General features: G+C 43.0%; 1 protein-coding gene across 1 annotated transcript; it reads left to right on the top strand.

Moving 5' to 3' along the window:
• Positions 1-1,078: 1,078 nt before the first annotated feature.
• On the top strand, positions 1,079-25,342 carry LOC145393001 (sodium-coupled monocarboxylate transporter 2-like). The gene is made up of 10 exons (XM_080267311.1): positions 1,079-1,480; positions 4,407-4,595; positions 5,688-5,842; positions 6,544-6,684; positions 12,503-12,724; positions 12,824-12,942; positions 13,340-13,497; positions 19,736-19,998; positions 21,177-21,271; positions 25,125-25,342. Exons 1-10 carry the CDS (start codon positions 1,154-1,156, stop codon positions 25,340-25,342), a joined length of 1,887 nt encoding a protein of 628 aa, XP_080123437.1. The 5' UTR covers positions 1,079-1,153.
• The last annotated feature ends 186 nt before the right edge of the window (positions 25,343-25,528 follow it).

The following is a 25,528-nucleotide window of genomic DNA, read 5'->3' as shown; positions in this document are numbered from 1 at the left end:
GTAAAAGAGGCAAAGTTAGTCCAGCACATACTATTATAAACGGTGGTGTTATGACCCACCAAAATTTATTAGGTTTACATATCACTTATAATCTTAGCTCTTTCAGTCCGATGACATATTGGTTTAGTCTTGCTGCCTTCAGGTGATTTTACTTAGCTAAGAAAGACCTCTCACACTGAAAGTGTTAATGAATGCTGTATCTAACTATTCCTGTTCGGAAAGTGTCTTATAAATAAAATCTTCTAAAAACAGCGAGAACACAATACACAATGCCCTATCGGACTGGGTTAGTACTCGTACACTATCTCAGTTCAACAGAATGCCGTGGGATGCTGTACCACACATAACAGAACTGATAAACATGAAAAGATACAAATACATTTTTAACTGTATCTAGCAGAAATAATATAATTTTCCTGTTTCATATCGCAAGCTTAGAGCTGTGCATCTGCTAACTTTATGACCTAGAGGATTTTCCCTGTGGCGAGTAAAGCTTTGCTTTGCTTTAGTCCCACTACAATAAACACACATTTCTCTTTAACTGGCCACTCTCACAGTCTTATCCAACGGATATCCTCTTGCTCTGACGTCATCCACTCTCTCTTCTTCCATACCCAGTGCTAGTTACGACTCTTGTTCGCCCACAAGCACGTCGTCGTGGTTTACACACTTAAAGTCATTGTCCGTTGTAAAATATTCAACAGTGTAGTAAAATCAAACTTGAAAACTGGTAGACAATATTTTAGCTGAACACTAATCTTATACGTAACAGATTAGGGATTTCATGCGTGATCCACGCTTGATCCTGATAAGAGCTGGGTAAAAAGTATTGAGCAACACTGTGACGAGACCGGTGCGTAGCAGTATCGTTCAGGTAGAAGAATAAGTCTGAGGGAGGTGTTAAGGGACGCATCTTCACCGCATTTCACACCTGACTGTTACAGTTTAGATTTAAAAAAAAAAAAAATCATGGTACCCCTCTGATGCTATCATCTGGTGGTGGTGATTGTGAGAGCGTTTAGTTAGTGACTGTTGCAATGAAAGTGTAGTGGCGCAATGATTACCAATACTGTGGTGCTACTGTAGTGGCAGTAGAGTAGGTGGTGTACCCTGTGTGGCATGACGCATTGTTTTTGACACTAACACAACCAAGATGGGGCTGGGGACGGTGGACATTGTTTTGTTGGTGCTATCCCTGTTGGCCAGCGCCGCCATTGGGATGTATTACGGCGTTAAAGGCAGAAGATCCACGCCCCTGGAGTATCTGCTGGGGGGACGGTCCATGAACCCACTGCCGCTGGCCATGAGCATGATGGTGGGCACCGTCTCGGCTGTTACTATCATGGGCAACGCTGGGGAAATGTACGCCTACGGGACACAATTGTGGATCATGGATGCCGGCATTATGCTGGGACTATTCATCGTTGCTAAGATATTCATCCCTATCTTGTATCCACTCAAAATGGTCTCACTTTTCCAGGTTAGACTTCTTCTCTTCCTTTTATATTGAAATTATCTCATTCATTTATGGAAATTCCATGCACAGCTATGAACACATAATGCAGAGACATAGTTTTAGCCCTTATACATAAGATCTGGATTGTTTCTGGCTAACTAGATGGAGTGGAGAGATGAGAGGAGTGGTAGTAGGTGTAGGTTGTTGGTGACAGTACTGCTGCGCCACCACTCCCACCACTGTAACCTGTCATTTAGAAGCAACTCAACAGTTATGTGCAGGGACTAAGACGGTGTCTGTTTCATGCGTTCGCAGTTGCCAATTTAGACTGGCCAGTAAATGAAGATTTCATCCACTCTTTGTTCATATTTATCTCCAGTAGTTTTGCTGAAATAGCCACGTTTTCTCACATATATGAAGGTACTTCAAATTATACAAATTATTCGGAATATGTCACAGTATTAAAAGAGGGGTGCTAAACCTTTGTCACTTGGTTTTCCTCACGTATTTCATCCATTTATTTAAATCCTTTGTCAGAATATTTTAGCTTCCTCAGCATTCACACTTCACTCTCTCACACACTTGGTTACAGTGTCTATTGACTTTCTTCTTCGCCTATCTCACCATCTCCCATCTTCAGACTCACTCCCATATACCATTTCAACACTGTCTATACCCATTCTCTCCAAATTCCCACACCATCAGAACACTCTCTTCTCGCCTTATGTCATTAGGTACCCTTATTGCACATCTTTCACAATGCTCTGTTTCTTATTCTAACCACCCTGTGCAAACCACAAGCATTCCTCACCAGTCCCATTTCCACTGATGTCTTGGCTTTTTACTATCTATCTATCTATATACCTAGGCTGCTTCCCCCAAGGAAGGGAGGTAGCCGAGACAGGACGACTCACTCTCCATTTACTCATCCATTCAAACACATTCATTCGCATCTTAGCCCCAAAGGGGAGAACGGACAGATCCTCACCGCATCACACCGCACAAGGGTCAACTGCGCAATGCAATCAGTGACATCCGCAGCAGGGCCCGACAGCAGAACTGGTTTACCCCTGCCACATCATAACAGACCCATCCCCTTACCCGCACCTGACCTGACTGGCTTTTTACACTTACGCTAAACCAAAGTTAACGTATAAGTTAATGTGGACATTAACACAATGTATAATCCTTTTGCAACCTATATTCAGTCCTCTTTTTCTTATGAAGGCCAGTAAACCGCCAATCACCTTTTTTCCTACAGTCATGCCTCTTCAGATAAAGACCCTTGTCCGAGGTATCAAACTCCATGTGAAAATAGGATGACGATGATGATTTTAAAAAATATATTGTATATTATACTGGCATATGATTATAGTAACACAGTAAGCGATTTATAGGAGGCCCTCTTGACATTCACTATTCCCCCCCCCCCTCCTTCTTGCCTGCCTCTGCGTGAATCACTGGAGATACTCATAACACTTGCATGCTCCGATAACGCACCCTCAGCTGAATGAAGTCGTTTGATATTAGCTGGAATGGAATACTAAACTTGTTCCACTTGTGAGGGTTAACGGTACCAGCAGTAATTCTCATGCTTCTATGATGCACCCTCCAACTAATAAAACAGACTGGCGTTAGCTGAATTGAATACGAGAATTATCCAAATCATGAAAGTGTTAATGACATCCCGAATTTCATAACGTTCCAAATTTCATAACACCTTGTCGTCATGCCATCCATCCATCCATCATCCAATCCTACATTGCCCCATGAGGAGCGTAGGAGCCCGGGGCTAGGCAGTTGGTCCCTAAATTTAAGATGAGAGTGACCAGCCTCACTCATCCCCGAGTGGCATTACATGAGCAATCAACCCCAACCATCCCTTGGATATAAACCTTCTCCGGCTCAGTCCGACTGGAGCGCAATAATTACCCACTAAACCACCAGGCGCCAAAATTTGGTTATATGGTTACCACCCAGTGTAGTAAATGGTTTCCTGGTGCACAGGAAACATGCAATAGTTCTTAATCTAGGGGGAAAGCATTCTTCTTTTGAGCAACAGAGAGAGAAAGACCAACAGCTGGGTGTACTCACGGCCAAGTATACTGGACCTTGGGTGTGCTGGGCTTTATTCATTCTTACCCATTAGGAATGAATATCTTACCTCCCTTATTCAACGGCGTGCAGACTTGTGCCGTGAGACCAGAATGTATGCACAGTAAGAGAGCCTTCTTTTTCAAAATAATTACAAATAGGTAAGCTCGGCAAAACAGCCACTGTAAGATGAACGGAACTGCCATAGCTGCACCGTCGTAAGATATGTATGATATATCAAGAGTATTTTTGCATAGATATAACGACCCTTCTGTATCAAATGTCCTCAGACGACGTGTCAGGTTGGACAAAATTATATTCAGTGGTTTCATAGAATTCATAACTCATCTCCTTTGCTTTAAAATATTGCAGCTCAGAACTCTTGGCTTGCGTGAAAGCAGTCTACACAAGTATGAGCAAGAGACAGTAGCATTGTTAACTGAATGGATGCCAGTGGTTTACAAATGACTAGGTGTTCCCTATAAGGGTAGACTGGACTCTTCTTCAAAAAAGCGAGGCCATTTTCCGACTCGTTGCCATGACGTCTCAGTCTGGGATAGTGATACTAATCCACATTCAGGCGAGACGTGCACGGAGATTCACCAATGAGTCGGTACAGTGGTATCTCTAACTCGTACAGTTTCGGTAACTGGGTATATATGTTCAGTGCCTAGTTTCCCCTCACACCCCTACCCCCAGGGTTTTCTTTTGAAGAGGTTAATGACATCATATTACGATACATTTCATTCATGTTATATTCCAAGAAACTCGGTAGACATACAGCTGTGTCCTGGCTCACAGACACCACGGTATACTACCAAGCACTAGGTTACATGCAGCCTGTTGTGTATTGCAGTATGTGGAAGACCGATTCAAGTCCAAGAGGCTGCGTCAGGCGACGGTGCTGCTGCAGCTGCTGGGTGGCTACATGTTCATTGGGTTTCTGCTCTACCCGCCATCCATCGCCCTCAAGGCTTTCATCGGCCTACCTATCTCCTCAAACATCATCATCATAGGAGTCGCATGCACTCTCTACTCCGCTGTCGTAAGATGAACAGCACCAAAATAAAAACTTAGTCATTACCAGTATTGATCGTGTATATTACATTTGTGTTTTTAAAGATGTCTTTGATTATGAAAAGAGTGCAATTAATGTTTTGTGGAAGTATGAGATAATCATTGCATACGTGCAGTGTACGTGGGAGATAAATTAATATAATTTACTGAGAGTGAAAGAATGAATTTAACTGTAGCTTATTATAATCCCAATACTTATCTGTATTGATCATAGGAATGGATTAGATGATAAAAAGAGTGACTACTAAATACAACAGAAAGAGAGACACACTAAACAATGCAGCAACACTGACTGGGGTCGTGTTGCTTCATTCCTATCTCGTAGCTGCGTAACAGCGGCTGAGGAAGTTTCACTCTCACAACCACTGCCATTTCAAGGGATACTTAGAATGCATATTAAAAGTGTGTGTGTGTGTGTGTGTGTGTGTGTGTGTGTGTGAGAGAGAGAGAGAGAGAAAAAAAAATGGAGAAATGAATTCCCCGAGCTAGGCAACTAAGGCCATATAGCCCCGCTGGGTTACAGGAGGGCGCTACCCCTCGCGGCAACGGTAGCCCGGGCGAGGCTCGAACTTGCGACCTCCCGATCACAAGCTCAGGGCGCTACCACTGTGCTACCGCGCCCCCAAGAGAGAGAGAGAGAGAGAGAGAGAGAGAGAGAGAGATTAATTTGTGATACAGTATTTGTGTATGTATCTATATCGCATCAATCCATCTTAGATCCTCTGTAGGACCGAACTCTCTCATCGGAGGGAGGGTGGTGATCAGACTTAACCCTTCCCATGCTAGCAAAGTACGAAAGGGGAAGGAGTGCCCATAGGAAGACTGATGCACATGGAAGTGGAAGTGTTGCATTAGCTATGTTTGTGTTCAAGAGCCGACAGAATGTGAACATATAAAATCGTTTGAAAGGACATAATACAAGGTCCACTCCAAAGCCTGTCAGGTTATAGTCTCGGACTCTAGAATCGGGACACCGTAGCTCAACAAATAATACTAGCCTTCTGTACAAAGTGAAGACGGAGGTAACGATGCCAGAACTAACATGCAGTGTACTACACAGGGCGGGGTAAAGGCGGTGGTGTACACGGACGTGCTACAGTCGCTGGTGATGGTGGCGGGAGTGCTGGCCATCGTCATCCAGGGGTCAATGGCACACGGCGGCCTCGACAACATCATTGATGTCGCCTACCACAAAGGCAGGATAGAATTATTCAAGTGAGTACCTGCAGCAAGTGTGGCGAGTATTAAGACCCCATCCGCAGTGTTAATTCTCACCAACCTGAATCACTGTTTCTCCCACCTATCTTCTATTTCTGACAATAGTCTGAAATCTTCATCCTGGAAGGGGTGGCGGCAAGCATGTCTCTTCCATGTCACCCGGTCCTCTCTTCGCTTTACACCCCTCATTCATATACCTCTCCACCCCATCCCGCCATCTAAAACTCGGTCTTCTCCTTTTGCTCCCCTGCTTCACTTCACGCACATACACTCACCTGGTTAATATCTCATTCTTCATTATTACTTTACATTAGAATGATTATTTTAAAAATATGGAGCTAATGGGCCTATGATGGTAAATATGATGATAAATGCTGCAGCCAGGAATTGTAAATGTCATGAATTTTAGATCTATACATTAGATACATACCATGAAAAAAATAAGATACTAAAAGCTATAACAGGAGATGATCCTTGCTGATGTATCTATAAGACTCATATATATTTAAGACAAAATAAGACAATACAAATTATCCCGACATTTTTTTTTTCTTTTTTTTCGTGATCAGCATCATATTCAAGTATCAATATGCTGTCACAACTCATCATTGAAGACAGAGAGAAGGAAACTTTAGGCCAATTTAGAATAAAAGTAGTATAGAGTATTAATTCTATTCTGTGTGGTGACTGACGGACAGCATGAGCCTGGACCCATATCAGAGGTACAGCTTCTGGCTCTGCATGATCCTGGGGTTCTTTTTCGCTCTGGGGACCTACGGCGTCAACCAAAGCCAGACACAACGTTGCTTCAGCACCGGTTCCGTCCGAGAGTCCCAGTGGTGAGTAGGCTACTTAGGGCATTGTCTTACTACTTGGGACATTGTCTTACTATTAGGGACATTGTCTTACTATACTTGGGGCATTGATTTACTACTTAGAGCATTGTCTTACTACATAGGGCACTGTCTTACTACTTGGGGCATTGTCTTATACCTGGAACAGTCTTACTGAAGCTGGAGTTAGACACAGAGTCGTCATATTAAAACTGAGAGCGCGAACGTATGAACAACCAGCCTCTTTGTGTGTGTGTGTGTGTGTGTGTGTGTGTGTGTGTGTGTGTGTGTGTGTGTGTGTGTGTGTGTGTGTGTGTGTGTGTGTGTGTGTGTGTGTGTGTGCTATAATCTCTGAAGCCCGTGATGAGAATGTCTGCCCTCTCTGCGCCGCTGGTGACTACACTCTGGAATGCAGGATATACAGTCTGATTACACCTAACAGTTGTATGTGTTCCAGAAACGGCCGTCACAAAGGCGGGGTTTACATACACCTTTGGACTCGGCTTTAATAATACGGCATAAATTGTGACGCAGACTAACCGACCATGTATCATTGGGGTAAACGTTGTCGATTAAAGGAATCCCGTTTCACCGCGGCACGATCTGGCCATTCCAAAATACAAACCTAGAATAATGTACACACACACACACACACACACACACACACACACACACACACACACACACACACACACACACACACACACACACACACACACACACACACACACACACACACACACACACACACACACACACACACACACACACACACACACACACACACTGCCTTAGTCTGGGTCGCACAAACACTGGGTCATTTCCTATTGATAATTTACGGTGATATGGGTAGGAGAGTGGTACAGTCCTTTCACCTTAACCTGGCCTAGATTTATGACCTTTTGCAGCTTACTTCACGAAGCTCAGTGACAGAATAAGGCAACTGTATGACTCAGCTGCCTTTCCATAGCGCTTCTTCAAAACTAGCACCATATTTTAGTATTAATATATTTTTACAACCCAGTATTCAGGATGGAAAGATGGCAAGTTTAGGCCAAGTCAGAGTAAAAAAAAAAGGTATGGGACTTTACCCTCACGTATACTCCCACCTGATACCACATCTCCCACTCTCCCCACTGCAATTCGTCGGCCAGAAATTACCCAGTTCATGTGTATCCGGGTTAAGGTTTTTTTGTCCGCACCTGTACATGGCAATCAATAAAAATAACTATAAATGAAAAAAATAAAGGGAATGACCAAAACGTGGCCTTATGATATGGGGGGTTCCTCCACACCTCCAACCCCCCAGACCTACACAATTCTGTAATGCATTTAAATTTGTTCGATTCCGGCCTTAGAGTAACGAGGCCCTAACTCATGTTCATCTTTCTAGTCCCGTCTGTGACATACATAAATTCAAACACGGCTTCACTGCGTACAAACTATACGGTATTGATGATAAGTAAGAACAGGAAGATTAAGATTACTCGGAATAACAGAGATGCAGAGAATGCCACGTCTGAGGTGCATTGTTCTTTGGTGTCGCGCACTGCCCATAATTACTCTTAGATTAGATTATTCAGCGAAAAATCATTGAGAAAGTGTCATTTATGGGTACAGTCAAGCAACTCAAAAAGGAAAAATGATAGTTTTTTATTTATTTATTTAATACACATGTAGCAATATATCCGTATGAACAGTAATCATAAGGTACTGCACATGACATAATCAGAGTTACGATATACAACAAAGTAACAAATATCACATTATGTCCTCCTACCCAAGGATGTTATATCCATTTAGTTTTGCTGACTACTGACGATTTTACTCTATTTAGGATAGAATCTTCGAACTGGAGGGGTCAGACATAAAATTCTTTAACTCCTTCTGCTCAAAGACGTCATTTCAATTCATTCTTCTTGTTACCAGACGATTCTTTCAACTTACTAAAGCTCCCATATAGTGCGGGAGTTCATGAGCGCCCTATCTAACCCTTCCATGTACGAAAATCTGTGCAAACGTGAATATAATCGTCTCGGCGATAGAAAGAATTGGCTAAAATAGAATCTACGTCTTCGCAATGAAAGATCTAACCCTTCATATTTAGGAAGCTCTTCTTGGCTAAAGTAAATCGTCTGGCAGCAACATGAATAAAGCACAGAAAAAAAAATCAGTGAAGGTGTCAAGGAGTGGTGAGCTCTGAGAGGCCTTATATCGTCTTGGAACAAGTTTTTAAAAGCCCGAAGTGATCCTGGAGTGGGATTCACGAACATATTTGCAAGTGATTCCCGGTCGTAGCTTAGATTTTGTTTTTCGTAGGAAGAACAAGGACAAGAAATTACACCGCTTTCCTATATCTACTGTTCCTCCGACAGAAAAAAAAAAAATAATAATCTTAACTATGAGACGAAAACTACAGGTTATGTGCTTTCTTCTGGAAATACAGGGAAGGGAGGGTGCAAATTTTACTGTTTGTCTAGTTCCTCCTGGAAAAAAAAAATAAAGACAAAACAAAACAAGTCTGAGTTATGGCAGGGAAGCGATCGTTAATATCTTTGACAATCCGAGCCCTGGACCGGGATACATAAGTACACTTACGATCAATTCCCTGTCGTAATTCAGTTCTGATCTGCAGGAAGAACAAGGAGGCTGTAGAATCTCCCTCTCTGTCCTGTTCTAACTTCATCAATTTATCTTAGTGACTAGGCGAAGATTACTGTAGGAGGGAGTATCTGTGTTCTGTAGATCAGGGAAAGAAGTGAAAATCTTTCTTCGTCTAGTTCCTCCCGTAAAAACATACGTAAGTTACGACGGGGAATCAATCGTATGTTTGTGAATACCACCCCTGGTTTTGAAGGGAGTGTGGCGGCCTCCTCACGTTAGTTGGTGTCTGGTAAAACCTTAGTTATTACAAAGAGGATGACGGTTTTCTTCAGTTATGGTATCTGGTTGGACGTCATTGCCGTTCGGTGGTCTTCCATATGTTGGCAGTGAAATGGTTCTCTGTTGGACCGGGAATCTAATGTAACGTAGCATTCTTTCATTTTATGTTTTTTATATATTTTTTAGCATGAGATCAGTGTGGGGTAGCACTCGATTTGCTGTCTGATTCTGCTTTTAATGACTTTCTCTGCATCTGAATGTGACCAGTTCATATTGACGGTCAACAGTAGGGGACTGCGAAGTTGCTGGCCGGTAAGTAACGTGTGACCACTGGTGTCTTTAGAGTAACTGTCAATGTGACACAGGTATAGTGGCCACTGTGGGACCGTTATACAGGGTGTAACAGAAGGTTATGTCATAACTTCACAGGGTGAATAATTGGGTTAATACAAGTATGATATGTTATATGACTATTTGTGTTATTTTCAATAGTAATAAAGTTATGGCACTGGAATGTGGCTTACAGGTAAGGAAGGTACAGTAAACCACACATGTAAGTAGCACCAAGGTATAACACATTTTGTGGGAAAACTGTGTTTCACTGACTGTGTGAACCATGTATTCGAATCACTGATCACATCAGTACGAGTCATGAAGCTTTAGTAATGAACTACATCATCTCAGTACCACAGAGTTTGGTCACAGTCAGGAACTGGTTCAACTTGACTGACAGTAGTCTTGGAGATGCCATTTTTGTTTACGAACGTGGAATACACAGATATGCACTATATTTGTGGGTTTTGTGATGGGAATGCGGTTGCAGCCGTTGAAGAATATCGACGACGGTTTCCAGGACGACGAACTCCTGATCGACGAGTGTTTAATAATGTCCATCAAATGTTGCGAGAGTCTGGATTGGTTCCTGGTGCGGGGAGATTTGTGGAACGTCCCCGACAAAGAAATCGGGCACAGAGGAGGCACATTATGCGAATGATAGAGCGTGATCCACGAACCAGTACCCGACGACTTGCTGCCCGTCTACACACATCGCATAGGACTGTTTGGCGAACACTGCACAGTGAGGAACTGTATCTATATCATATTCAACGTGTACAACACCTGGAACCTGCAGACATGGATAGGCGACTAGAGTTTTGTCGGTGGTTTTTGCACACCATCAACAGTCCCCCTACACTTTATTTACTGATGAGGCGCAGTTCACCCGTGAGGGAGTTCATAATACTAGGAACTCTCATGTTTGGGCGCATGATAATCCGCATTCAATAGTCCAACGTAATCACCAACGCCATTTTTCTGTGAATGTGTGGTGTGGTGTCATTGGAAACCAGTTAATTGGACCATTCATCATGCGGGAGCGTCTGACAGGACGCGTTTACGCACAGTTTGTGGAACATGAGTTGCCAGCCCTTCTTGAGGATGTTCCACTACAAACACGAGCACAGATGTACGTCCAGCATGATGGAGCACCCGCACATTACGCATTAATCGTGAGGAATTACCTAGACCAACACTTTCCTTGCCGATGGATTGGCCGTGGTGGCCCAGTGAGTTGGCCACCACGTTCCCCAGACCTCACCCCTTTAGACTTCCAAGTATGGGGATACATGACGGAGCTGGTGTATGAACGTCCAGTAGACACACGAGATGATCTAGTACGTCGGATATTTGATGCAGCTACACGTGTGAATGACCCTGCTGTTATCCACACTGTTACAAGGTCGATGTTGCACCGTGCTGAGATGTGTATGCAAGAAGATGGTGGCCACTTTGAACACCTACTTAACTAACTCTTCCATAAGACTATAAAACCCATACACGTGTGTTACAATAAAGCTTGGTGTTACGTGTGTGTTTTCCTCTACCTGTTTTACCTGTAGTCTACCTTCCAATGCCATAACTTTGTTACTATTGAAAATAACACAAATAGTCATATAACATTTCATATTTGTATTAACCCAATTATTCACCCTGTGAAGTTATGACAAAACCTTCTGTTACACCCTGTATAAGCTGTTAATGATCAAGACTGTATCACGTTGTTGGCAGTGTCTCCTGCCATATATTACCGTCAATGCTCGGCAGTTACTATAAATGACTGATGTGATATAACTCCCGTGTTGCTCGGAGATCTGCTAGTTATGGTCAGTGTGAAACTGTTGTGTCTCCTGCTAACGAATGGTACAGAGTCACTGCCACATAGCAAAGTGCAGCCTTACGAAACTTGTATTAACCCCAGAATTTCATATTATAATGATCATCAGGAGAGCCACTGACATGTAGTTTGCCGACTTTATTACGAAAGACGAGATGGTACCGATACATCCCAACAAGTGATCAGTTTACAGCAGACTCAATGCGGCAGATTTATGCAGCTACTGCCATTGACGGCAAATGCTGCGGGAACACGGCGTCTCTAGGAAAAAATAAGTGATGCACCACTACCGCCATAGCAAAAAACTGCTGTATCTCCTACCAGTGACTGATATAAGAACACTGCTGTTAGCCTGGCTACTCCTTGTGATATCACCTTACATTCCCTATGCTGGTACTTCCCCGGTGCTTCACTTTCCCACCCTGAGAAACTGTATCAGAGGTCTGTTCTCTCCATATCTCCCTCCCACGCCATCATAACTCGTGTTTCCTCTCCTCTTGTCCCAGGAGGTTTAATATCAACTTCCTAGTACTGCCGAGCACTGTCTCCTTTGCTTAGACGCTCTGGTGTGCAATACTCGGGTGGGGATGGGGGGTGGAAGAACAGTTGAAGCACAGATCGACCCTACCAAGACGAGAAAGCGAGAACAGAAACTATGTACTATGGTGTGTGTGTGTGTGTGTGTGTGTGTGTGTGTGTGTGTGTGTGTGTGTGTGTGTGTGTGTGTGTGTGTGTGTGTGTACTCTCACCGAGTGCTTCTAATTTCAGGGTTCTGTATTATGCCGCCATCGGAATGGTGGTGCTAAGAGGTCTGATCAACCTCTCCGGCCTGGTGATGTTTGCTCAGTACGAACACTGCGACCCACTCACAGCCACGAAGGTTCCTCTGGACTCAGCGTTTATAGCGGTCATTTACGTCACTCAGGAGCTCACAAAAATTCCAGGGCTGGCTGGCCTGTTTGTAGCAGCTGTGTACGCCGCTGTGCTCAGGTAAGCTTAAGCTTCTCTATAAAATTCGCTTTATTCTTGAATGCATCTTAACACGAAACTTCATAATACATCTTACCACTTACATACGTTCTTCAACAGCTCTGTGTCGACCCAGCTGAACTCCATGACAGCATTACTGTGGGAGGACTTCCTTAAGAACTTGACCTACTTCAGAAACTGGAGTGATGTTAAAGTAGGCGGCCTGCAAAAGGTGATAGGTAAGTTCACAGCAGTTTAGTATTAGTTATGCCGCCTTCGTTTCCCGATCTCCAACGTGGGGAAGAGTGTTGCTCTGAGCGTGGCTTGTTTGTCTATTTGTCAGTCTGTATGCCTTTTTGCTAGCGATAACGCACGGATAAAATGAAATAATGCTCCCCTTTTCTCAGTGCTACAAAAAAAAAAAAAAAAAAAAAATCGCCGTAAGCCACAATGAAATAACCATATGAGACAATACCGGGGAAAGTGTTCAGATACAGGTTTTCGCCGAACATGTCAGGATGTGAATATAAAATTATATGCCGCTGGTGTTATCTATTGGGAAGCCTGGCAAAGATAAATGTTGCTCTCTATCACACACATACACACACATACACACACGCACTGCTGGTGTTGCAGTGCTGGCTACGGGTGTGCTGGGCATCGTGCTGGGTCTGGCGGTGTCGCAGATGGGCCGGTCATTCCTACGCACAGTGCTGGCCATCAACGGAGCGATAGCAGGGCCTCTCATTGGGCTCTTCCTCGTCGCTGTCTACCTCCCGTGGGTCGGCTATAAGGTTAGTACAATGGAATTACTGGTATTATTTACTTTTATCTTATTTCTTTTTACTTGAACGATAAAAGAAAGTGCTCAGTGACTACATGTCTTGCGGCGAGGCATGAAATCGTAAAAGAGGGAGATGGGGGCGTTAAAAAAAAAAAAAAAATGGGTGTAGTAAGCACAGGAATGTATGAGATGGACTGGGAAGTAGTGGGGGGTGATGTTAGAAGAGGAAAGTATGCCCTGTGAAAATGGGTGTTGTAGATTTAGTGACCTTAGTACAATGAAGGGTTATTTCAAAATATACTCGAAGAATGAAAGAGGTGAAGGGTGGGAGAGTCAAAGAAACGAGTGCGATGGGCTGGAACTGTGACTGGGGTGGGAAGGGGCTGTAAGGAGTGTGCCTCGTATGAAATGGGCACTGTAAGAATAATGGTTTGAGCTCAGTGATGCTTTATTTCAGTTTTCCCCAACAACACATTAGCTCGCCGTGCTCGCATATGCCTAGCGTTTTGTGAGTCAGACAAAAATGTGCAAAAGACAGAAATAAGCAGATGAATTACACGTGGAGGAACACACGACAAGCGTTGCTCTCATCTTTAAATCGACAGCTGATATTAACATGCTCCTGCTCATTTGACTCACTTGGGTATTTTAATCACTCTAAATCCAGACCATTTTATTCAACCAGGGAAAATTCTAGACGTCCAAAGGTTAGCAGGTATTTTTCAACTAGCTAACTACAAGAATTCCCTTCAGCTACACAAAACTGTCTTGTGGTACCATGAGTAAAATGCAACGTAATGCGTCCACTGAAGGCGAAAAAGTTAAGATGCTGTATCACAGTGGTGTTATGAAAACGCAAACATGAGGCAAAATGTGAACGGTGTAATCTGTGAGCTGCAGCTATGAATTCTAATCCTCTGACTGATCCGAGTCTGTGTGAGCAAAGTTAAATCATGCGCCGAAAGTTGGGATAAAACGTGCAGTTCTTCATTCCCGGTAAAAGCAATAGTGACAGTATTCAACAGTTCTAGAGCATCATAGAATTGTTTGTCGTTAATCGAAATAAACTGTAAAGTAGGTGGTTGGCAGAGAAAGAGTTAAAGACTTGGATGATAAATAAGCGGATGGATGAACTGCTTATTCCACCGAGCACTCTTGACAGTTTCTCCATTTTATTTTCCTTTGCTTGTTTCTGGAGGCTACCCATCGAGCTGAGTCTAGAACGACAAGAACAACAAAAACAACAGAATATGGAAAATTAGTATACGATGATGATGATGATGATGACGATGATGATGATTGATAACATCTGATAAGTTTCGATCACAAAGCCTATTATTACTTGAGCAAGACTATTGTGATACTTGCAGAATGAGATATTAATGTGCCATCACCCAGTTAACTGAAGCTGTACATGGGTAAGGTGGGACATAGCCGTATCGTAAGGGGAACTGGAGGTTTCGTGACATCTCTTCCTTAGTGATTTATTCTGCATACTGCATCTTAGCATTCTCTTGTATGTTATTCATACCGTTTTAATATGGGCATAGACTGCATCAGTAACAGAGAAGATACTATACAGAACTAGAAAGCGCTCAGAAAACGCTTACCTCCGCCAATGCAATTTCCATTAAAAAGGATCCGGATCCGGATCCGCCACAAAAATTATTCAATTCTTTCTTGGTCCATGGCCCACCTTTCCACAAAAGTTTCATTGAAATTCACTGAGAACTTTTGGAGATATTGTGCGGGATACTCCGGATCCGGATCCAAATTTTACCATTTCTTCCTTGGCCCATGGCCCACCTTTCCACATAATTTCATTAAAATCCGTTCATAACTTTTTGAGTAATTCCGGATCCGGTTCTGTGTATATAGGATCCGGATCCGGATCTCAATTCTTTCTTGGTCCATGGCCCACCTTCTCACAATATTTCATTGAATTTCATTGAGGACTTTTGGAGATACTGAGGGGGATACTCCGGATCCTCATCCTGACCCAGCCCTAAATTTAACCATTTCTTCCATGGACCACGGCCCACCCTTCCACAAAGTTTCAACAAAATCCTTTGATGACACTTTGAGTAATCCTGCTAACAGACAAACAAACCAACGAGGGGTAAAACATAGCCTCCTTGGCAGAGGAAATGAATTGCTTAGGAAAAGGTGTTACGTTATCTCCAAAGACACGTAAATCATTCGAACTCAGGTTCTTGATGTAGCGATTCGGACGTGTTATCTAAAACACCACCAGCTCCCCCCTACCCACCCACTACCCAGGACAGTGACAGGTGACAGGACTTGACAGGTGGTTGTGAAAGGCTGGCAATAAACTGTCATCATTAGAATGCCAGCCAACATTCCTTACTTTTGTTAAATGTGCTTGCTGCTGAATGTGAGAATTTAATTGTGGTTGTTAGTATTTATACGTTACAGTTGTTTATATTGTTGTTGTTGCTCTATCCCAGTCTGTCTGGCCGAGCAGACCTATCGACCACAAGCAAATAGCCACCTTTCTGTGACAGACAGCGCCTTCCCACGGTCGGAATAGGGTCCTTCCACATGGCTTGGTGAAGGAAAAATAAAGGAGGCATAGCCCCAGGAAGACAAGCTGTGTAGGATTATGTATTAGTAGTAGTCTCAGTCCAAGCTTTGACCACTTGGCAAAGTTTAGTTAAGTTCCCCGCCTTGGAGTGCTGTGCAAGGCCAGATACCGAGCCTTGGCCCCACGTCACTCCCATGGTAGTACCTCCCGAGATGATGGCAACCATCCACCTACTACCTTTTTGGTAGGCTAACGGCCGCTACACCTTGCTGAAGGGTGACCCGCAACTATGTAGGGCAGGGACGTCCATCTTCTCTAAGCCGGATACATGCTCCGGCAGCAAACTCCAGTATTAAATTGCAATGAAATTAGTATATGAATTTATATCAGGAACAGGGATTGTGTCATCACCATCATCATCATCATCATCTTTACATCTCTAATTCCCACCCAGAAGATGGGGTTGCACAGGATCCAGAATCAAAGAAACAGCACAAAAGCAAGAGAATGGTAAAAAAAACGCGTCTAATGAAGTGCACATAAACAGTTACGTAGGATCCAGAATAAAAAGGCAGCACAAAGGCATGAGAATAGTTTTAAAAAACGCTTCTAGTGAAATGTTCATAAGTAGTTACACAACAGCTAGGTCTTCCAAGTCTTGACTCTGCATCACAGGCAGGTATACATTCATCACCATAATCATCATCGTCTTCATCATCACTGTCATCATTTACCTTTTTTCGCACCTTCGGATGGGATGCGGAAGGATCCAGAAAACAAAGAAAGTGACTGCACATTTTCATACAGAAATCAACCACGTCTCAAAATCACGCAGCAATATCCAATTATACAGGAACGCTAGTTGCAAGACAAGTGTGTCAAATAATATTTCTCAAGTGGAATTTTTCTGTTGTTCATTCACTCCAGCAATGTTGAATTATAAGTGTTTTCCACGTATACAGTTTAATCATCACCTTAAAATATCACACGTTCATCTTGATCTCATTTCCTACCCAAGGATGGGAGGAAATGAGGTCCAGAAAACAGGGAAAGAAAAACATGAAAAAAAAATAGAACTGTCAGCAGCATGTTCTGTGAAAAGGGCCAGACATTGATTCACCCAACATCCAAGTCCCCGAAATCTTGAAGGTGTATTCATGAAGGATCTTCGCCAGTTACTACAAAAAAAAGTCTAAGCATTTAATTATTATAAAGAATAATTTCCTGTCGTGTTTTTCACTTGCAATATTCACTGTAGTTTTTTTGTGAAGTATTTGGTAGCTGTGTAAGTGAGGATAATAGTACTCGTATAACCAAACAATTCCATACCCAGTTTAGGCCCAAGAAAGTTTAAGTTCCCTAGTTTCGCGTCACAGGCCCATCTTCACACGGGGAAGTCGGTGGTATAATAGTTAGCATATTCAGCCCGCAACTGAAAAACCCGAGTTCGATTCCTTTGACAGGTCAGATTCATGGACAAAGTTTGTTTTCCCTATGTGGGGGGCATGGCGGCTCAGTGGTAGAGTGCCTGGTTCGAGACCGAAGAATCGTGAGTTCGCACCGCGCCCAGGTAAGCTGCCTTGTCGGGAGAGGTAGCGCTCTCTTGTCGCCTAGCTGGTTGTACCAGCCGTGGATCAGTGGGTTAGAGCGCTCTGACCGAAGGGCCGGAGGTTCGAGTCCACCCAAGGGTTACTGGTAGACATCAGGAAGGGCATCCGGTCTACACACTCCAAAACCAAGGTCCTCTACGCAGGGGCAATGCCTTAGCCCTTATCGAAGAAAAGGGACACGGCGTAAAACTATAAAAAAATAAAAAATAAAAAAAAAGTCCTTGTTCACCCAGGAATACCAAAGAGAACTTGGATGTAAATTCGATTGTTGGGTGTCGTATTTTAGGGGTGGATGGTGACTTTCTACATTTTTTTTTTTATCTTAACGACCCTCTTGCAGTCGATAGGCCTCCCTCTTCTTCTTCTTCTTCTTCTTCTTCTTCTTCTCTTCCTCCTCCTCTTTCTCTCCCTCCTCATCCTCACTTTCTTCCTGTTCCTGCTGCTGCTGCTGCTGCTGCTGCTGCTGCTGCTCCTCCTCCTCCTCCTCCTTAATACTTTGGCAAGCTGGCCATAAAAATGGCAAATGAAATTCAACATAGAAAATGCAACGTATTTCATATTGGAAATAACGTCCATGCGAATTACAAAATGAATAATATCCAGTTATCAAGTACTGACAACGAAAAGGATCTTGGTGTGATAATATCAAATGACCTAAAACCGAGTAAGCATTGCACCGAGGGAGTTAAAATTGGAAACAGGTTGGTGGGTTTTATTGGAAGAACTTTCGCGTTTAAATCGGAAAAAGTCATACTTGCCTTGTACAACTCGCTAGTGCGCCCCCATCTCGAGCATTGTGTGCAATTCTGGTCTCCGTACTACAGAATGGACATAGAAAATTTAGAGAAAATACAGCGAAGAATCACAAAAATGATACCATGACTGAGAAACAAACCATATGAGGAACGCCTTGAAGAACTTAAATTATTTAGCCTAACGAAACTCAGGTTAAGAGGTGACCTTATTGAAGCTTTCAAAATCATGAAAGGATATGACAACTTAGACATGAACAAATATTTTGAAATAGACCAGTCGAGTCAAACCAGGAGTAATGGCTACAAAATTATGGGAAAGCATTTCCAATCCCATGAAGCAAAATACTTCTTCTTCAACAGAGTCGTAAATATCTGGAACAGATTACCCTCAGATACCGTGAATAGTATCTCAATTAAAACATTTTAAAACAAAATAGACAAGTGCTTGGACGAGAATCCTCAGCAGACTCTTTTTCTGAACAGATAACTTACTTTTACCAGCTGCATGTAAGTTCATTCCCCTCCTGTCTACAAGACACCCCATAAACTTAACGTACCCGCACATAGTGTCACGTCACGTCATTATATATATTTCAATTTATTCAGTGCAAATAAAGTAATATAAGCACAGACTAGGATCTGCACAGACAGCCCTGAGTTAATGGTCACTACTCTTACATTCGACCTGTGATGGGCTGTGGATCACTGAGGGTCCCTGTTAGTTAAGTGACCACCATTGGGATTCTTTTAATATACCAGGGGTCACTGCTTCAGGAGGTAACTTGTGAACTTGTCCCACATGTGAAAGTTCCTTGTCTCACTGGAGTGAACGGAACTGGGGCCTGATTGACTGCTGCCTACCTTGAAAGCATCAGGCAAGGCTGCCACATCACCCCTGAACATCCACGCCGTGCACTGTGCAATTTCCACGCTATGTCCACAGACGCCCCGTTAACTCAACGTACCCGTACATAATGTCACGTCGTAGTTATTTGTTTATTTTATTACTTTCTCCTTCTGGCTGTTCAAACTAGTAGCTTATAGATAAAGTATTACTGAATGTAACTTTTCCTTTCCGGTCTTTCGTATGAAATTTCCATATTAGTTTTTCCATGCTGCATGGAGGTCTTTTGCACTTTTTCCTGGAGGGTTTGGAGGCGGGGAGAGCCTTCTTGCTTTACTACCCTTATCCTTCAGCATGTAGAGTTAGATCTTGTAGTCATAGTCTATTCTGTAACAAGCAGTCCCGAATGGACCATAAGGTCTGTTGCTGTTTGCTTTCCTTTGTATTCCTCCTTTTTCTTCTTCACGCAGTAATAGGTGAACGTGCCATTTCAGGGAGCTTCCTCAGGGTTCATGGTGTCCGTTATCTTGAACGTGATCCTGGCGGCGGGTCAGGTGAGCATGCCCAAAGCGCCCTACCTGCCGCTGTCCCGAGATGGCTGCCCTGCCTTGAACGCCACCACTACCAACACCACCACCACCACCATCACCAACACCACACTGCTCACCACCACCTCCACGGTCACCATCACACTGCCCTCCACCATCACCACCTCTGCCACCACACTTGCCTCCGGTGTCACCGCCACACAAACACCGTCTCACTCTGTCTCTCCTGCGTGAGTATCTAAGGTCCTCTTGTTGCGGTTAATTATTGCAAAAGGTTACCTACAAACTCTGGTTTTTCATGAGACGTGATTCTGTGGAATTCATTGTGTGAATTAATGGTAAGGTAAAACGAGATAGTACACAAGTAGCAACTCTGAGGATTTCCTTTTACCAGTCGATAAAACTGAGTACCTGCTATTCTCAATACACTATGGCTGCAGGTGAATATTAATCCAACCATCCATCATCCAGTCACATATTCCATCAGAAACGTAGGAGCCCCGAGCTAAGCTTTCAGTCCCGACATTTAAAGCTAGGGTGACCAGCTTCACTCGCCCTTGAGTGGCATTATGTGAGTCATTTTTCCCTTGAGTGGCATTATGTGAGCAACAAACTCCAACCCCTCACAGGATATAAATCCTTATAGGGGTCCTTTGGTTATATAATTACCACACAATGTAGTAAATGGCTTCCTGGTTTACAGAAAACCATTTGCCGGTGCCCCTATCTACCATATTCTTAACAACAGTAATATTAACAGTACAGTATTAACAAAAATGAAGATTCTGTTGAAATACTACCTGGATCGTAGGACGTAGAACGCCTTTGTGTGTGTGTGTGTGTGTGTGTGTGTGTGTGTGTGTGTGTGTGTGTGTGTGTGTGTGTGTGTGTGTGTGTGTGTGTGTGTGTGTGTGAATGTGCCAAATCTTGTCCTTGAAACAGTCTAAATTCCAGGTTCAGTTTTCTCCAGCCACAACAGAATGTGCACGGTGTGAAGTGAATTGTAAATGCCAGTGGGGTATGGGCGGCAAGCCCTCCCCAGCTAGGTTTTGACTCTCCTCCATTGTTTATTTACTTATTTATTTTTCAAGGAAAGGCTGAGGCCATGGTCTTTCCCTCTACTGTCGCATGGAATATTTTAACGGAAAATAATAATCATGGAGAATAATCGTTAGTATGATGAAACATATCGACCTGAAAAAAGGAGATCCCTAGATTCGCTGTTTGTATGAAACTGGAAACTGACTGAACAGTGTACTGCAAGATTAGGTAACAATTAATTTAAGGATATTAATGAAATTATGTTAATGCTACTTAATCAAATTGTGCAATACGACACAATATCTTATTCATATCGATAAGTGTTATACATGTCTGCCAGCCCCAGCGGTGCGTGGCTGTTTGGCATGTCTGACTGCCTCAACTCAGTGTGGGGGTCGCTGCTGTGTGTGCTGGTGGCCATCATCGTCACCACCTTCACGGGTAAGGAAGCATCTACTGCAGACTCCTCTACTTATCAGGCTTCTGGCTCTGGAGTAGCAATTATATCTATCTGTCTATCTGTCTGTTTATATATCTATCCATGAATAACACTGTCAGCAAGAGATGAAAAACAGGAATACCGAGCTTTCATCTATATTTCAAATCATCCTCAGGATGTACACTAATGCTCGGTATTCTAGTTTTTTATGTCTTCCTTCGAGTAGTATTTATCATGTGCTCATGTGATATCTCCACACACACACACACACACACACACACACACACACACACACACACACACACACATTTTATATATATATATATATACAGTAGGCTCGCACAGTGCGCGAGAGATTGGGCGGTCCACGACCTCGCGCACTGGGAATTCGCGTACTAGGAATACATAATTTTATGGGAATAATTACATATGGGCGGTATCCCCTCATACCTGGACATTTTTTTGCCCTTACAGACATAATAAAAGTCATATTTTTCAGACATTGTACTAAAGCTATAGCTACAATAACAAAAATATGGGTAGTCACCTTAACAACAGTAGACAACAGGCCTGATGACCTTAAATAACAGGGGTTCCAAGGCGCAGCAAAGTACAGGCAAGGATGGAGCAGCACAAAAAACACCACACGTTGTACACGACAGGTTAGCTGTAGAGAGCAGATCCGCACAGTGCATGAGCCAGGACTGTTATGGCGCGCCCACTCCCTTGTACCCCAAGCTGCACAGTAGAATGCCCGGAAATTTCTGCGCATCAACACGACGACACGTGACACGCTGTGTGAGGGGTGGTCACGCACTAATAGAAAATGGCATTTTTGAGCCACAACTTGCCTCTGCCTCGCGTTCTGTGTGGTAAACTCGCGCATTCAAGGGTTTTTGGTTATGATTTTTGGTCACTCGCGCACAACGCGAATCGCGCACTGTGATGACGTGCACTGTGCGAACCTACTGTGTATATATATATATATATATATATATATATATATATATATATACCGGTATATAGCAGCCGTGGCTCAGTGGGTTAGAGCGCTCCGCTCTGACCGAAGGGTCAGAGGATCAAATCCACCCAAGGGTCATTGGTAGATATCAGGAAGGGCATCCGGTCATAAAATGCTACGCGCTCCATTCCAAAAGTCCTCTACCCAGGGGCAAAGCCTTAGCCCTTCGGGGATACCGGGCGTAAAACCAAAACAACATACCTGTATATATATATATATATATATATATATATATATATATATATATATATATATATATATATATATATATATATATATATAACGTACAGAAAAGACAATGATAAGGTGAATGTGCAGTGCGTCCTTCAATACGAGGCCTGGGGGAGGGGAGCTAGATTTACGATGGATGAGTTCAGAGGAAGGATGGGGTTGGAGTGTTATGTTGTTGTGATGAGGAGAGGTCGAATGAGATAGTTTGGGTATGTGGAGAAGATGGGAGATGACAGTTGGGCGTAAAAAGTGAGAAGTGTTAAAGCTGAGGACAGGGTTGCGAGAGGCAGACCGAAAAGACCTGGGACGAGGCCATAGAGTGTGAGCTCAGCGCTAAGGGACTGGATAAGGAGGCTGCCAGAGATCTAGCAGAATGGACAGCCGCCATTATGTGACCAAGGCCGACGCATGCAACCATGTTGGAGCCTTTATAAACGAAACGAAACGATGCATGCTGAAAAAAGTGGCACTACCGCTACCATTACTGTACTAGGATCAAGATGTAGTGTCACTGGCAATGCAGCTCCGTTTAATGAAAAGTAGTGCACTATTGCTACTGTGGCCGTTACCATTACTTTAAATACATACATACATACTGTACATACATACATACATACAAGTATACACACATACATACTGACAGACACATACAGACTGAAAGATAAGACATATACAGATAGATAGATAATATTTCTGCACTAATTACATACCGTCACTTCGTATTGACGCTATATCAGCAAAGTACACCCAACAGCAAAGTTCGCTAACACTACTCTTCTTGCTGTGGCAGTGGCAGGTGTTACGTCAACTATTTTCATGTGATAGTAATATGAAGGGCACGAGAGATTAAGAGATGGAAGGATATTATTTGTCGTCTGAGTGGGAAATAAGAAATGTGAGAGGCAGGACGCAGTGCTGGCAAAAGATTGTCTGTGAAGTTTGGTTCGTGGATGTACATCCCAGATGCAGTGTATGACTTTCATTTACTGTCACTTTAATAAACTTATTTCTCTAGAATTTTGCGAGGAAAGGGCGGGTACTATGTTTTGGCCTGTGTGTGTGTGTGTGTGTGTGTGTGTGTGTGTGTGTGTGTGTGTGTGTGTGTGTGTGTGTGTGTGTGTTTGTGAATAAAATGATCGATTTTAACCAAACTTGGTGTGATGGTGGAGGGACAGCCCATAAGGAAACCTCCTGTTTTTTAAAACACTTAGTCAAAAGTCAAGGTCACAGCAAAATCAACTTAATCACTTTTTAACAAATTCTGACAAAACCTGGGAAAAATGTTCATGGTTGGGAATGAATGAAGTGATTTAAGTTTGACAAGAACATAGGGCAAGGTCCAAGTTGTCCGGTGTATTAGCTTCTTAACAAAATAACTCAAGCAATTTTGATCCGATTTTAGCCAAACTTCGTGGGAGGGTTGAGGATCAGCCAAGAAGTGAGCTTAATGTTGTTTTAAAACAATGGGTCAAAAGTCAAGGCCACAGGGAAAGGTCAAAGGCCAACGATACAGAGCAAAGTCAACTCAAAAAGTTTTGTTCTGATTTCAAACAAACTTTCTGGAAGATTTAAGTGTCAAGCAAGAACGAAGGCATTCAGTTGTAAGAACAATTTGTAAGTCAAGGTCACAAGGCAATATCCTTGAGCCAGTTGGTGGTCGCGGATGTAATGCTCTCTGAGTGCTTTTTCTTGCTTTCTCTTGTTATCCCCTGACTATTTGATTCAGCATTGGAACTCTTTGCTGCTTGGAAGAGTTAGAGATAATCTACATTAATCCCATCTCTTCATTACAAAGGTGTTCTCTTTATCTAACTAAATTCATCTGGTAGTAGCAAGAAAAAACTAAATAATGTGTCACTGGATTAAAGAATTTAAAGATATAACTGTATACCAGGTAAGCTGTATGAATGAGTGGTAGTGGGAAGAGTACTGCAACACCGAGAACACTATATTAGTGGGAAACAACGAGGTTTTATGTGTGGCAGGGACTAAAATATGAATCAGGTGGTTGCTTTAAGAAACATGTCTCTCAAAGGTCTGGCATAATGAACCAACTCCAACCTTAACCCTAATCAGTTGTCTTCACCCCTGTGTGCAGTACAGCCCCCACGTGTGGTGAGGTTGGGGAGTTCACCACATGCAGCGATTTAACAATGGTCCAGTTTTTCCGTCTCATCAACTCCCATCATCTTTATTGCCATAGCACTGCATTTCTTTCACCTTACCAACGCTGCTATATTAGTCGCCGTTCTTCTGAAATGTTTTCTTCAATTCCTTACCCATAACGGTGGGCACACAGCACACATCTAGCTACTTGCTCTCATCATCATTCTGTCTGACCCTCTTAGGTAGATGTTAACTGATATTCCCATTCGTCCTTACACACAACTAGTCAGCTCTGGAACTGCCTTTTACAGTCTGCCTTTTCCTCTTTTCATGACGTCAATTATTTAAAAGGAAGTATGTCCAGATAACTCGAAATGATCCTATCCGATTTTCGCCTTTTCTGCTCTCGTGAATCTTTGGGAGGGACAATTTTGAAGGCTACAAGCATATTACTTTTTTCATACAAATGAATTAATAACATTACGTTTTGTACGCAGGTCCCAATACTCCAGAGGATGTTGATGAGAAACTGATTGCTCCCAAATCATGGCAATTCTTCCAGAGGTCACTCAATCAACAGGTAAATGAATTTTTGGACACCAAGCTTCTGAACAAGAAAAAACGCCCCACCACCAATGGCAACAACCAACCCAGCGTCACCGACCCACTCAACAACCCCAACTTGACAGACGAAACCAAAGAAAACGAAGTTTGAAACACCAAGCATGATACTGCAAATTAATAGTCATGAATATTGGTGTTGGAAACGTTGGAAGAGGGGGAGAGAAGTGTAGATGAGATGTGGGAGGATGTGAACAAAGTTTTGCATGAGACTGCTGAATGTACGATTGGAAGGAGACATAGATTCAGGAGAAAGAAATGGATGTCAGAGGAAACGTGG

The sequence above is a fragment of the Coenobita brevimanus genome, chromosome 23, assembly GCF_032717465.1.
Source record: "Coenobita brevimanus isolate Jiangsu-jjx chromosome 23, ASM3271746v2, whole genome shotgun sequence".
NCBI classification, from domain to species: domain Eukaryota; kingdom Metazoa; phylum Arthropoda; class Malacostraca; order Decapoda; family Coenobitidae; genus Coenobita; species Coenobita brevimanus.
This window is presented reverse-complemented; position numbering and strand designations above follow the sequence as displayed.